The 12330-nt window shown below is 62.5% G+C and overlaps 2 protein-coding genes across 5 annotated transcripts in view; one reads left to right on the forward strand and one right to left on the reverse strand.

Moving 5' to 3' along the window:
* Positions 1-2075, forward strand: part of DCAF8 (DDB1 and CUL4 associated factor 8) — a 42714-nt gene extending 40639 nt beyond the window's left edge. For all 4 annotated transcript variants that reach the window (XM_059145484.1, XM_059145486.1, XM_059145483.1 and 1 more), the window contains one exon: positions 173-2075. In XM_059145484.1, the coding sequence (XP_059001467.1) occupies positions 173-289 (117 nt within the window). In that variant the 3' untranslated portion in view covers positions 290-2075. The remainder of the gene's footprint in view (positions 1-172) is intronic.
* Positions 2076-3163: 1088 nt separating this feature from the next.
* Positions 3164-11430, reverse strand: PEA15 (proliferation and apoptosis adaptor protein 15). Its single transcript, XM_059145490.1, has 4 exons — positions 11277-11430; positions 5810-5983; positions 4559-4714; positions 3164-4407 (listed from the first exon to the last, which is right to left on the reverse strand). Exons 2-4 carry the CDS (start codon positions 5979-5981, stop codon positions 4343-4345), a joined length of 393 nt encoding a protein of 130 aa, XP_059001473.1. The 5' UTR covers positions 5982-5983; positions 11277-11430; the 3' UTR covers positions 3164-4342.
* Between the last annotated feature and the right edge of the window lie 900 nt (positions 11431-12330).

Raw genomic sequence — 12330 nt, forward strand, 5'->3', positions numbered from 1 at the left:
CGCAGTCGCAGCAGGGTTGTGGCCCGTGACTCTCTGACTCTCGTAGTTCTTATCTGCCCTTGAAGAAACATTCTGCTGACCCCTGGCCTGCAGCGCCTGGAAGAGAGTTAAGACCAAACAGGCTTGTCCTCCTTCCGGGGCAGTTACTAACAGAGCCTTTCCGTCTCTACAGCGCTGGCGAGAGCCCGGGGTCGGGGCCCCAGACGCCGACTCCGAGGAGTCTCCCAGCTCCTCGGACACATCGGACGAGGACGAGGGCCCCGACCGTGTGCAGTGCATGCCGTCCTGAGGCCTCGTCGCCAGGAGGGGCGGGCTGGGGATGCTGGCCCGATCCTGCCTGGACAGCCCTTTCCTGTGCCAGGCCCTTCCAGTCAGCAGACACGCACTTTGGACTTTTTGCTTTAGATAAAAAAGAAAGACATCCCAGGAGAAAGACCAGAGGGGGAGCGAACCCGCGGAGTAGCTTAGAGCGGGAGCCAAACCCCGGGATGGGCTCCGTGGAGAGGTGCACAGGGCTCAGCAGAAATGGCCTCTCCCCAAAGCCTTGTTTTTTGGGAGGGGGGAGCCTATTTTGTTAACTGGTTTGGGGTAGGGAATGGGGTTTCCTTTTCTTTAATCTCCCTTGTTTCTTGGGTGGGGGGTGGGGCTAACTGGCTGTTCAGTACCCATGGGCTGGAGTGGGGGTGGTGGGAGTGCCACTCTCTCTCTGGTTTAGGTTTTTGGCCTTTTTCTTCTTTATTTTTTAAAAGTCTGTGACAGTTGCATTTTTTTCCCCCCGACCAACCCCAACCCAGGATCTTGTTTTTTCTGGGGAGTCCTTAGAGCCCCTCACCGCCCCCCACTCTTCACTTTCCTTCCCACCCGTTCCCCTCTGTACTTCCCACAGTGTTTCACACTTGATGATGTGTCGTTCACGCTCTTAATCCCGTCCCCCTAACTAGGTCCGGTGCGGGGGGCCGGGGGGGCGGGAGGAGGGGCGGAGGTGGAGGAAGGATAGAAGGACGCGTTACCTCTTCTGTTACTTTTAAAACAAAGTTGTTTGGTGGCAGCAATCTCTTTGCCCTGTCACTGTTAGAGGCCTAATTTTATATCTATAAATATATTAAAAAGCAAGTCAAACTTGGATGTATCACGTTAAAATTATTGTCAGTTTAAACACCTACATATTCTGACCGCAATAAAGGGACTGAAAAGAGCGCGGGAGTAACGATGTCGCGGTCGCACTGGGGTCAGCCCGCCCTGTGTGTGCGGCCAGCGGAGATCGGGCGAACCCCTGCGGTTCTTGGAGGCTCCAGAATGGAAGGAGTCTCAGTGTGGCCCTCCCTTGCCTCCTGCCACGGTTTTGGGGTTGGGAAAACAGTGAATTCCTTTCAGTTCTTTGCCTCAGCTCGCCTACCTCTCCTCCTGTCCTGTGGGGTCCCCAGGATGGCTCTCCCGACCAGAGGCTGGCTCGTCTTTAAAACTTGACTGAACTTGGGCTTCGGAAAGGGTGCTGCCTCTGCGGACTGTCCTACCGTATGTGACAGAGTACATGTTCACGCTAGTGTCAGCGGCTTCGCTCTTCAAGCCGCCCACCTCCCCCTAGCAGCTCCCTTCCTAGGGGAAGAACGTAGTCGCCAGAGCCCTCCTGGGCTGGCCTTGACAGCCTGTCCACCTCTTGAGACCTTGCGGTCGAGGGACACGGTGAGGGTGCAGGCGGCTGGGGCTTGGACACGTGTCTCGTCGCCGGTCGCGGCTGTGAAAGTCGCAGTTGCGCTCCGGCCTGTCGCTTGTGCTGCTGTCTCCTTGCGCCCATCCCGGAGCTCTGCACCCCGGGGCGGTGCGCTTCTCTAGAACTGGCCGGGAAGGAAGGGAACAGCGGAAGGATGGACTTCCCAGACACTCCTTCCTCCTGGCCCTTTTCTTAGCAACTGTCAGACCAGCTGTGAGTGCTGCACTTCCGCCCTGAGGTAGGCGGCGTGTGGCCACAGTGGTCTGCGTTCCCACGGCTGCTGGGGTGCTGGAGTGGCCTGAAAACCATGCACTCTGGAATTTGTTGTGTATTTTCTCTCAGTAAAGCTTTTTTTTCTTTCTGACCACTGTTGTGTGTGTGATGCGTGACCCATTCGTTCACGGTGGGCGGGTTCTGCTCCGGCCAGTGTAGGTGTCTGGCCCAGCCCATACTGCGGCTAGAGGCGGCTTGGTCTGTGACAGCCACGTTTCCGGGCTTGGGCTCCAGCTGGAGCCGCTGTCTGGGGACCAGGCCCCAGAGCTCGGGGCTACTTAGGGGCGGGGAGCGGGACGGTGGCACTCGGTGTTTTCCCGTTTTCCCGGCCACCGTTCGAGGCCGCAGGGAGGGACGTGGGGTATTATTTCCCCCCCCTTCCCAGCCAAAGGCTCCTTCACAGAAACTCTAGAATTCAGTCAGATGCAGTACAGTCAATCACCTTTATTCCAGGGTTAGAAGGCCGTGCACACTGCAGACAGAGGAGCACAGGATAGGGACGACCTCACAGCCATACGGGGGTGGGAGGGCAGGTTAGTCTTTTTAGATGATTTCTGCCTTACAGAGGTATTCCTAGACTCTGCTCAAGACGGCCCTGTCTCCTTCTCCCGTCTCGCCCGCTCTGCTCTTCAGAGAAGGCTCCCTCCCTTCTCTCTCTCTCTCGCGCTCTCTCTCTCTCACACACTCACATCACAGAATCCTGACCGGAAGGACAATTCATGCTCAGTCCCCCTCCTCCCAATTCTACAAGTATCTCTCTGGCCTGGAGGGAGACGCAGACAGGGCTGGGCAGGCATGGGGGTCCTTTAAGGCAGAGCTGTGGAGTGCTCCAGGTGTGCGTGTTAAGGCAGGTGCCGCAGCAGTGGCCAGAGGGGACGGCGGGGCCGGGCCAGGCCGGGAGCGGAAGCCGCTCTCCGGCCAGCCTGGCTTCCTCCCTCTTCCAGCAGCCAGTCTTCCTGTCCCACGTCAGTTTTGCTCCCACATCTTAACAAGCTCTGAACTTCAACTTTCTCTAAAGAGTCTCTTGAGATGGCGTGTGAATTTAAGTTAAAAAAAAAAAAAAAAAAAAGTTTTTTCATTTTGCCTGTGTAGCAACGCGACGGGCCCTCCCTTGGCTGTGGTGTTCCGCTCCCAGCCCCGCCCTGGCCTAGACAATAAGTTAATGCTGGACACCACGAGCAAGGGCAGACATGGCAGTGCGGGTTTAATATACATATATGTAGATATATATGTACACACAGTTAGCACGGTCAGGGTGGGGAGAGCGTCTTGGCACAGGAAGGGGGCTGGGGTCTAGCGATTTGGCTAGGAGGCATTCACGAGCCCAACACGCCAGGATATCGAGGGAGACGGGCTAGCAAGTCCCCTCCTGGACTGAACTGGGGGGTTCAGTCCAAAGGGAAAGGCTATAATTAGCTTCTTCCTGTCTTTCCTGCTGGGGGTGTTCCAGACCCCAAAGAAGGAAGGTCACCTGTGGTGACCACGCGGGGACCCTGTGAGTGGGGCAGGGTGGGAGTGAAGACCTAAGGAGCTCATTCCTCAACCTCCCCAGGTCTGGAGTCCGTGTGTGCAACAGTCTGAGTAGGAATAAAGGAGTGGCGAAGAGGGCCCACACCCCTGGCGCCTGGTGCGGTGGGGCCTGCTCCCAGCGTGGGCTCTTGGGGGTGCGGGGGAGTAACTAGCGCTGGCTGCTCCGTGGAGTCCGTACTTCGGGGACACGGAAGGGTCCTGTGGTCCTCTCACTAGATCCCTCGCTCGATCCCTGGCTCATACCCATCCTAGGCCCACAGGAGGGGAGGAGAAAGGGACCTGCTGGGGCCCAGGCCCCCCAGCCTAAGGAACATCTAGGAAAGATCCCTCCGCCGGTCCAGCACAGGGTACAGACGCGGAACTCTGGCTTTTCTCTGCCCCTTCCAGGTGGCGGCTGGGTGACCGCCTTCCCTCCCACTGCTTGTCACTAGACGCACCCACCTCGCCCCACGCTTCACCGCCAGCTCGGCTCCGCGGCGTAGGAAAATACAGGTCCTTTCTGCTCCCACACTTCAGCCATAGAGGAAAGGGCAGTAGGAGGAATGTGCCCATTTCTATTTGCATAGAAAGAGCCCCCACGTCCCCCTGAAGTGGGGAACGAAGCCCCCCCCAGCCCGACCCCCACCCCCTCACGAGGAGGAGGAACTCGATGAGCTAGACATAGAGACAGACAGAGCGTGCGCACACGCACACACACGCGCACAGTAAGGGGGTTAGGACCAGGTTAGTAAGTGGGTAGACTGGGGGGTGGCCCTTGCCCCTCCCCTGGAGGCTGGGGGAAGGGAGTGGTCCGCTGAAGGTCCGACCTTCCTCCTCTCCTCCCCTCGCTCAGGCTTTCTTCGGTGGCGGAGCCAGTTTGATGATTTCCTCCTCGGAGGGCTGCCGGATAATGTCTGGGAGGCAAGAAGGGATGTGTCCGGGCACAGAAGGCGTGGGAGACAGCAGGCCAGCCCCCGACGTCCGCTCCCATCTGCCCCAAATCCAGCGCCCCAAGGGTCACCCAGGGGAGCGGGCAGAGGTGCGTGTTCAAGGCGCGGCGCCTACCTTTGTACTTCTTGGCACTGGGGATACGGGTCAGCTTGGTGTCCAGCTCCTCCTCCTCCGAGATCTTCAGAACACGGGTTCTGTAGTCCACCACCATGGTGAGCAGGTCGGGGCGGCGGGAGATCTCAAAGATGTGCTCGATGTAGGAGAGGTTGTCTGGAAGGAGGCGGGAGACAGGGTCAGCCAGGCTGAAGAGGCCGGCTTCCCCTGCCTGACCGCACCGGGCTTCTGGAACCACGGCGGAGGTGCTCACATTGCTTATTGGAGGGGGCAGCGCGAGAAGAGGACAAGCTACTGAGCAGGACCAGAGAGCCAAGGCCCCAACGATACAGGGGACTGTGCAGGACAGCAGGGGGTTGGCCAGTGAGGTTTCAGAGGGAATCAGGCTAAAGAGGTCCCACGTTATGGGGAGGGAGAAGAGAAAAATGAGTCGGCCTACCTCATACCCTCCGCCCAGCCGGTCGCCCACCGGGCCCCCTCCCGCTCTTCCTCCAAGTCGGAGTCAGAGAAATTTCCTGCTAGCACATGTGGGACCTGGGGGGGTCTCTCGACAAGGCCCCCCTGTGGCCAGAAGGACACTGTCCGTGGCTGGGCCGCTTCTAGGAGACTGGGGACGCCCTCAGTCCCTTCCACCCCCCCCCAACCCATTCCCCCCCGACTGCTGCAGGTGCCTCCTCCCGGGGCCAGGTCCACCCCAGCCTCCCTGCCTGCTGGGCCCCCCAGCCCACCCCTGAGGCCTCAGCTGGCTCACCCCACCTACTCGAGGCCCTCCACGGCAGAGCCTTAACCAACCTTTCCAGCCACTTCAGAGCTCACTCAGGCCCCAGCCAAGCTAAGCAGGACCCCTTGATCTTCCAGACGCACCAAACGCTCCTGCCTCTGGGACTCGGGTCCTTTGCCAGGCAGCCCTCCTCTGGACCCTGCCTTTGAAACCACTCGCCTTTGTACGCAGCTCCCCGCCCCCAGCCCTTCCCAAGGGCTCTGCAAGTGCCTCTGAAAACGTTAGAGCTCGCGGTTTTAACTTTTACCACTTTTAACTTGTATTTTACTGTTCTGTGACCTGATGATCTGTACCACGTGACTCATCACAACACAGTAGTATCTGAGTGCCGCGCGGCTTCCCGACGCGCCCTGCGAGGGCCGCGAGGACTGCTGTCCCCGAGCCGCGGCGCTCAGCCTCCCCCGGCCTGGCCGCTTCTCTTCGCCCAAGGGACGGAGCCCGAGAGGCTGGGGCCCCCCCGGCCCACCTACCTTTGTCCAGCTTGTTGTGGCTCTCCAGGAAGCTGAACCAGGCACTGCCTGTGGTGATCTCCTCGCTCTTCTCGCTGGGGATGTCCTCCTTGCAAGCCGACTTGAGCTGCTCCAGGTCTTCGAGGGTGATGTTGTTGGTCAGGTCCTGCAGGAGGGTCCCGTACTCGGCCATGACTGGGGTTGGGACGAACAAAGGGAGAGGCCGCTGAGCTGGAGGTGCCAGGAGGGTTTACTCGCTGGTCCCTCCCACTAGCATCCCCGCTCTGTGGGGCGGCCGGGGAGGGGAAGGCGGGTGGAGGCCGCCCCACAGAGGGAGGCTGGGGAGGGCTGGGCCGGAGGGGGACAAGGCCTCAGGGTGGTGGCAGTGGACAGGAAGAAACAGAGAAGCTAGGGTCCAGGCTACAGCCTAGAGTGACAAGTCACACCTCCTTACCCCATCTTTTTTCCTCATTACCCCCCCCAACAGTAACCCTGGCAACAGCTCCCCTGACTGAGGAGGCGGTTACCATAGCAACCTGCTCCAGACTTTCTCACCCGCTGCCTCCAAGGCCCCCCCAGAATCGCCCCACCCACCTGCAACCCCTCCCCCTGTCAAAAAAAAAAAAAAAGAAAAAGAAAGAGAAAACACTCCAAAACAGCCGTCAGGGAGAGACGGGCTGGCTGTGGCAGGGAGAAGCTCAGAAGCGGCAGGAGGGGGTGGATGGCTGAGCTCATGTGTTCTTGCTTCCATTCTGCCCCAGAAGCAAAGTGGACCCTCACTCTCAGCCCCCCACCACCTCGCTAATGACTCATTCTGGACAGCTGCCTAGGTGCTTGGTCTAATGGTCCCCGGCCCCTCCGCGGCCCCCTGCATTCAGTCCTTGGGGCTCGGGTGGGCGGGGAGCGGCAGGCAATGAGCTCCCCCCGCCAACCTTCGGGCAGCCCGGTTTCTCCCTTGACCGCAGCCGGGCCTCCACGCAGCCCCTCTCCCAGCCTTTGTGCTGTGCCCACAGCCCCCGCGCCCGAGAATACTAAGCGGCCGGCTCTGGCCCCCTGCCCAGTTCCCAGGCTGGCTGGGTGGCAGGGGAAGGGGCTTAGCGGCAGCGCTGGGCGAGAGGCAGGAAAGGGGCTGCTGCTCCTGCTGCGTCACTGGGGGGGGGGGGGGCTCCCACAGGGGGCCGGGCACGGCCGGGTCTCAGGGCCTTGAGCCCACATGCCTGTCGCGTGGAGATCTCCACGTGGCAAGGGAGAGAACACGCGAGGCCCTCCTGGCACTCACTAGGCAGAAAGTGTGTTTAAGACAGGAAGAAGGAAGGCCAACCTTAGAATGAACCTTCTGGATGGGATAAAATGTGAACTTCACCCACAACAAGGAAATATTTCTTTTATAATCAGAAAAGTAAAACATTTTACAAAGTAAGTTATAGCATAAACACTGTGGCTAGACCAAGGGCTGGGGCTAGGAGCCAGATGACCTTGTACTGGACTGAGACTGCCCCCAAACCTCCCAGCAGCGGGCTGGGCATGCAGCAGAGCGCAGGCGGCATCTGGCCTGGGTGCAGAGAAACTGAGGCAGAGAGGCACGGCATCGGGAGAGGCGCAGACCCAGAAGTCCCCGTTCCCAGCCCCCTACTTGGGCCAGAACAAACACGCCTGCCTCCCTCCGTGGCAGGCGCCGTGACACGCACACAATGAGGCAGGCAGCAGGGCCAGCCGGACCCCCTCAAGAAGCAGGCACTCCTAGGCATGCTCACTTGCACACCCAGGTGCAAGCAGACAGAAGGGCCCAGCAGTGGCCCTGCCAGGCTCGGCCGGAACAATGCTCTCCGGACTGTCAGCACCAGGAACCGTCTCCGCCTTGAAATCTAGGTCAGAGCAGCCGGCTCTGGAGCCCAGCCCCCCACCCCACTGATAATCCCCGGCCAGGAAAGGGGGAGGTGAAGGGGAAGGGGTCCATGCACGAGGAACTAATGGGGGGTGGGGAGAGCTTAAAAGGAAGAGGGAGCAGGGGGCCCCCAAGAACACTCTACCCCCGGGAAGAGACCCTGGGAGCAAGCCCTCATCTGGAAAATGGGGCAGCATTAGGGTCAGCCTGTCCTGTTTTCACGTGGAAGAAGAGACTGTAACTAGATCCTGGGGAAGGAAAGTGTGTGTGTGTGTGTGTGTGTGTGTGTGTGTGTGTGTGTGTGTCTGTATCTCCTGGAAGGAGTTAAGGTTTAGGGCTCTGGATGGAAAACACAGACTTCCCGGGGAGGCGGTGGGGAGGGATTAATGTGTGAGTGAACCACCCACATCGGCTGGGGGGCGGTGGGCAGGCGCTTTCGAAGAGCGCGAGGCAGACACAGTGAGACCCCCCCGGAGAACGGGGGTGGGGAGGCCGAGTGGTGAGCCAGGCCCGCGCGGCTGCTGCCCCCCGGCGTGGGCACGGGTGCGTGGAGGCGGCAGCGGCGGGCATCTGTGCGGGCGTGTGCACGCTCTGCCATGGGTGCTACTGTGCCAGCACTGGCCGTGCAAATACGTGCTCTGTGTGTGTGTGTGTGTGTGTGTGAGAGAGAGAGAGACAGAGCGTGTGCAAGGTCTGTCATCACAGGCTCCCGGCCGGAGAAAAGGGGAAGGGTGAGGAGACCCTGCAAACGGGAGGGAGGTGGGGCTGGGAGAGGGAAGGAGGCCGGAGGCCGCAGTGATGGGGGGGGGGGGGGAGGGCGCCGGGACTCAGCGGTTACCATGGCAACCGCAGTTCTGGGGGCCCAGCCCCCCACCGGTCAGGACAATGACACCGCTGCAGGGGAGGGGCGTGGGGAGCGAGTGAGTAAGAAGGGACAGAGCAGGGGAGTGGGGCCCCCTGAGGAAGGGGGGGAAGGCAGCCTGGGTGTGGCCGCAGGGGCATGGCCAGTCCCTTGGGGGAGTTTTGGGGGTACCAGGAAGTGGCTCTCTGGCCTCACTGATCTGTCATCGCCCCTGGAGTGGTGTGGCTGTGGTGGAGCTGGGCCCCGACACCCTCCCTGGCCCTGTCCTCCTGGAGATTCAGAATTCCTCCGGGCCTATGTGCCTCTCCTCCCCTCCTGGCCCAGAAAAGTCTTCCTGATTGCTGGAGCAGCGCAAGGCGGCCTGGGGAACACCCGGCAGCCTGGGCGGAGGCCATTCTTGGGACAGGATACCGGGGCAGGAACCGGGACCGGAGCTGAGGCTGCCAGGAAGTCGGTCCCCTTCCCTCCCGGATCCTTCTGTGCTCTGCTAGCGGCTTCCTCACACCTTCCTTCCTGCCTGCCTCCCTCTCCTTCCCAGCTGGCCCCAGGTGGAGCCTGGACAAAGGTGGGACCAGCCGAGGGTGCTGGGGGACAGGGGCAGGAGGTCAGAAGCTCACAGACTGGTCTCTGGGCGTGGGAGCTGGGCGCGGGACAGGCGGGTGATCTGCCCTCTCCCGGCCCCCAGCACCCACGCCCAGTGGGACAGCCACCTGTGCAGAAGGAGGCCCCAGCGTTAGCTTCAACTTGGAAGAAAGCCTGAGGATTAGGAGCCCTGGCACCCCTCCCTCCCTCCTCTCTGCTTGGGGCTACCTGGGCTACCTGCTGCGGAGGTGCGGAGGGGAGGGCCAGCCCACGCAGGTGCAGGGGTCATGCTGCCTGGTTCAGGGGTGGGGCGGTGATCCAGGAGAGGCGGAAGAGGGGGCGGGGAGAGCACAGGGTGCCCATTTTAAAATCTACCTGCCCCCCCCCCCCCGAGTTCGTCCCTAATTATTCCCTTAACAGCACACTCTGCTGGCTTCTTCCCTTAGCTTCCATTCAGCTTTTTTTTTTGGGGGGGGGGCAGGGAATGTTTTTATTCTGTAACAAAGGAAGCGGCTCTAAGACTCTGCCAGCCTGAGAGTGAGGGGAGGCAGGTACCTGGGCCTCAAAACGTTCAGCTCAGTCCAAGAAGCAAATGGGTGAGCCCGGGGCACAGAGATGGTGCTAAGCCTTCAGCCCTTAGCGTAAGAAGAGAGAGATGGATCCAAGGTGGGGGCGTCAGGAGACACCCCCCCCCCACAGGGTCAGGCCGGCCGGAGCTCCCCCCTCCCGTTGGTTTCCTTCCCACCCCTCCCCCTCCAGTCTCTCTTCCTCCTTCCCCCCGGTGGGCTTTATCTCCTGTGGGGGGAACCCTGAATACGAAGGGCTTCTGGGGCCTGTGACTCAGTGTCCCCATCCAAACACTCAGGGCCACTGTCCGACTGGGAAGGAACTGGCTTCCTGGCTGTAAAGGGATCTTCACTTTGGTGGGGAGGGGCCGAGTCGGTGGGTCTGTAGCAAAGGGGAGTCTGTAGGTCTGTAGTGGCCAGAGGGTCTGTAGGAAAGGGGAGGGCCGGCAGGAGGGGCGCGCGGCCCTCTTCACGCATGATGGTCCCCGCGCACGGGATGGACACAGGTGTCCGGGACGTGAGGAACTGGGCAACCAGGCCAGCGGCCAGCCTAGGGCATCCCTGGCAATTTCCCCAACGGAGTGTTTAGCCACAAAGGGAAGAGCAATTAAAGCTAATCGCTCTGACAGCCCAGGGGCCAGACTCGTCGAGAAACAAAACCCCCGTATTCAGCATGTTTCCCGGCTCCCCGAGGTCTCACGCCATGCCGCTTTCCCCCGCGCTCTGAGCCCGGGGAGCCCAGCCCCCAGCCCTCTTCCCACTGCTCTGGCCATCTCTGTGTCGCGTCCTCCCCTGCCGTCCCCGACTGCGTCGCTGTCCCTCGCACACATTCCCTCATTCTCTCCCTCCCGACTTGGGCTCCGTCCCCGGCTGACTCACACTCATTCTTTCTCTCCCTCTCCTTTTCTCCCACCCCCTCCTCCGTCCTTTGGCCACTCCAGGGCGCAGAAACCAGCCAGTCCCAGCCCCCTAGGCTCTAAGTGGACCCAGCGAGAGAGGCCAGCGGCAGCCTCCCTGGCCCCGGATCCTGCCCCCTGTCCCCGAGCGGAGCGAGCAGGACTTCCTGCCCTGTCCCCCCTGTGTTGGCGAGCGGGGCCCCCAGAAGCGCAGGGCTGGGAGCATCTGCCCAGACAATCGGGGGGTCGGGGGCCCAGGGCCCCCACCCAGCTGTCCTGCGGACAGATGTTCCTCCGGGAGGCACATGGAGGCAGGGGGGAGGGGACGCGTAGTGCGGGGACGGCTGTGATTTGCTGCGGGCGACGCGGTGTGTGTAAGAGTCACATGGGCGTGTGTCACCGTGTGTGCTGGCGTGTCTCTCGTAGGTGTGTGTGTCCCCGTCCGCTCCGACGCGGGGCGTATGGAATTAACGGAGCTTCCACGTCGGCCCCCCGCCCCCCAGCGCCCGGACCCCGGCCCCGGGTCCGCCGATCCCCGCGCCGGCGGGGGCGGGGGGGGCTGGCCGCGCGGGAAGCGGGCTCCCGCCGAGGCCCCGGGCCCGGCCACGCACCCCGGTCCGCGGACGCCCCCCGACCCCGGCTCGCCGCCCCGCCGCCGCCCGGCCCCGAGCCCGCCGCCCCCCGGCCCGCCTCTCACCGCCTCGGGCTGAGCGCTCAGGGCGCGGCTGTCCGGCGTCCCGGGTCCTGGGGCAGCGTCCGGAGCCTCCGCCTCGGCTCCCGCCGCTCCTGCCGCTGCCGCCGCCGCTTCCGCCCGCCGAGCCCGAGCCCGAGCCCCGCGCGCGCCCCGCCCGGCCGGCCGGTGACGTCAGCGCCGGGGGCGGGGCGGGGGGCGGGGGTTCTGGAAGGCTCGCGGGTGGGCTGCCGGGGGCGCCGCCCGAGCCCCGGGACTGCGCGGCGCGGTTGCCGAGGTGGGGGGGCACGTCCTGCCCCGCGCCCCTCTGCGGGCCGCGGCGGCGGGGACCCCGGGGAGCGCCGAGCGGGCGTTTGGGCCTTTGGAGGGCCCTGGGCCTCGTCCTCCTAGCGGGCCGACTTGTGTTGGGGGAACCGCTTTCCTCCCCTTCGGGGTCGGGGGACCGGGGGCGAGGGCCCCAGGGGCCCGCTCCGACTTCGTCCACTTTGGAGGGGCCGGGGTGGAGGCTCGGGTGCGGGCGGGAAGCAAAGTGGGGCCTCCTTGCCTTGACCCGGAGCCCAGATCTCGTCCGCTCTCTCTCCTTGGGGTGATGCCCCCTGTGTTCCTCTCACCTTTCCCGAATATACCGCCCTCCTGCCTTCCCCCCACCATGATGTAATTTTATTTTCTGGGGAGGAAAAGAGCAGCAGTGAGCTCAGCATGCAAATATAGACAGCTCGCAAAGCCACACTTAGCTCCGGCTCCTCGCGCTGCCTCTCTGCCCAGGCCCGCTCGTCGGCTCTCACTTCCTCTCCACCCCAGGGACTTTCCTCCCCCAGATTCTCAGCCAGACTCAAAGAGGGAAGGAAGAAGTGGGGAAGCATCTGTCCGCACCCCCTGCCCCGCCCGAGGGTCCTTGCTTCCACTCTGGCAGAGTCTGGCCCTGGAAAGAGGTCCGAGCCCCATCCTACGCCACGGCCAGGACTGCCCTGGCCTCCCGGCCTCCCCTCAGTTCTGGCCCAGTAGACACCCTGTCAGGAAGCCTCAGGTGAGCCCCTCCTTTCTTGGTCTACACTGCGCC

Source organism: Mustela lutreola, chromosome 14, assembly GCF_030435805.1.
Source record: "Mustela lutreola isolate mMusLut2 chromosome 14, mMusLut2.pri, whole genome shotgun sequence".
NCBI lineage: Eukaryota > Metazoa > Chordata > Mammalia > Carnivora > Mustelidae > Mustela > Mustela lutreola.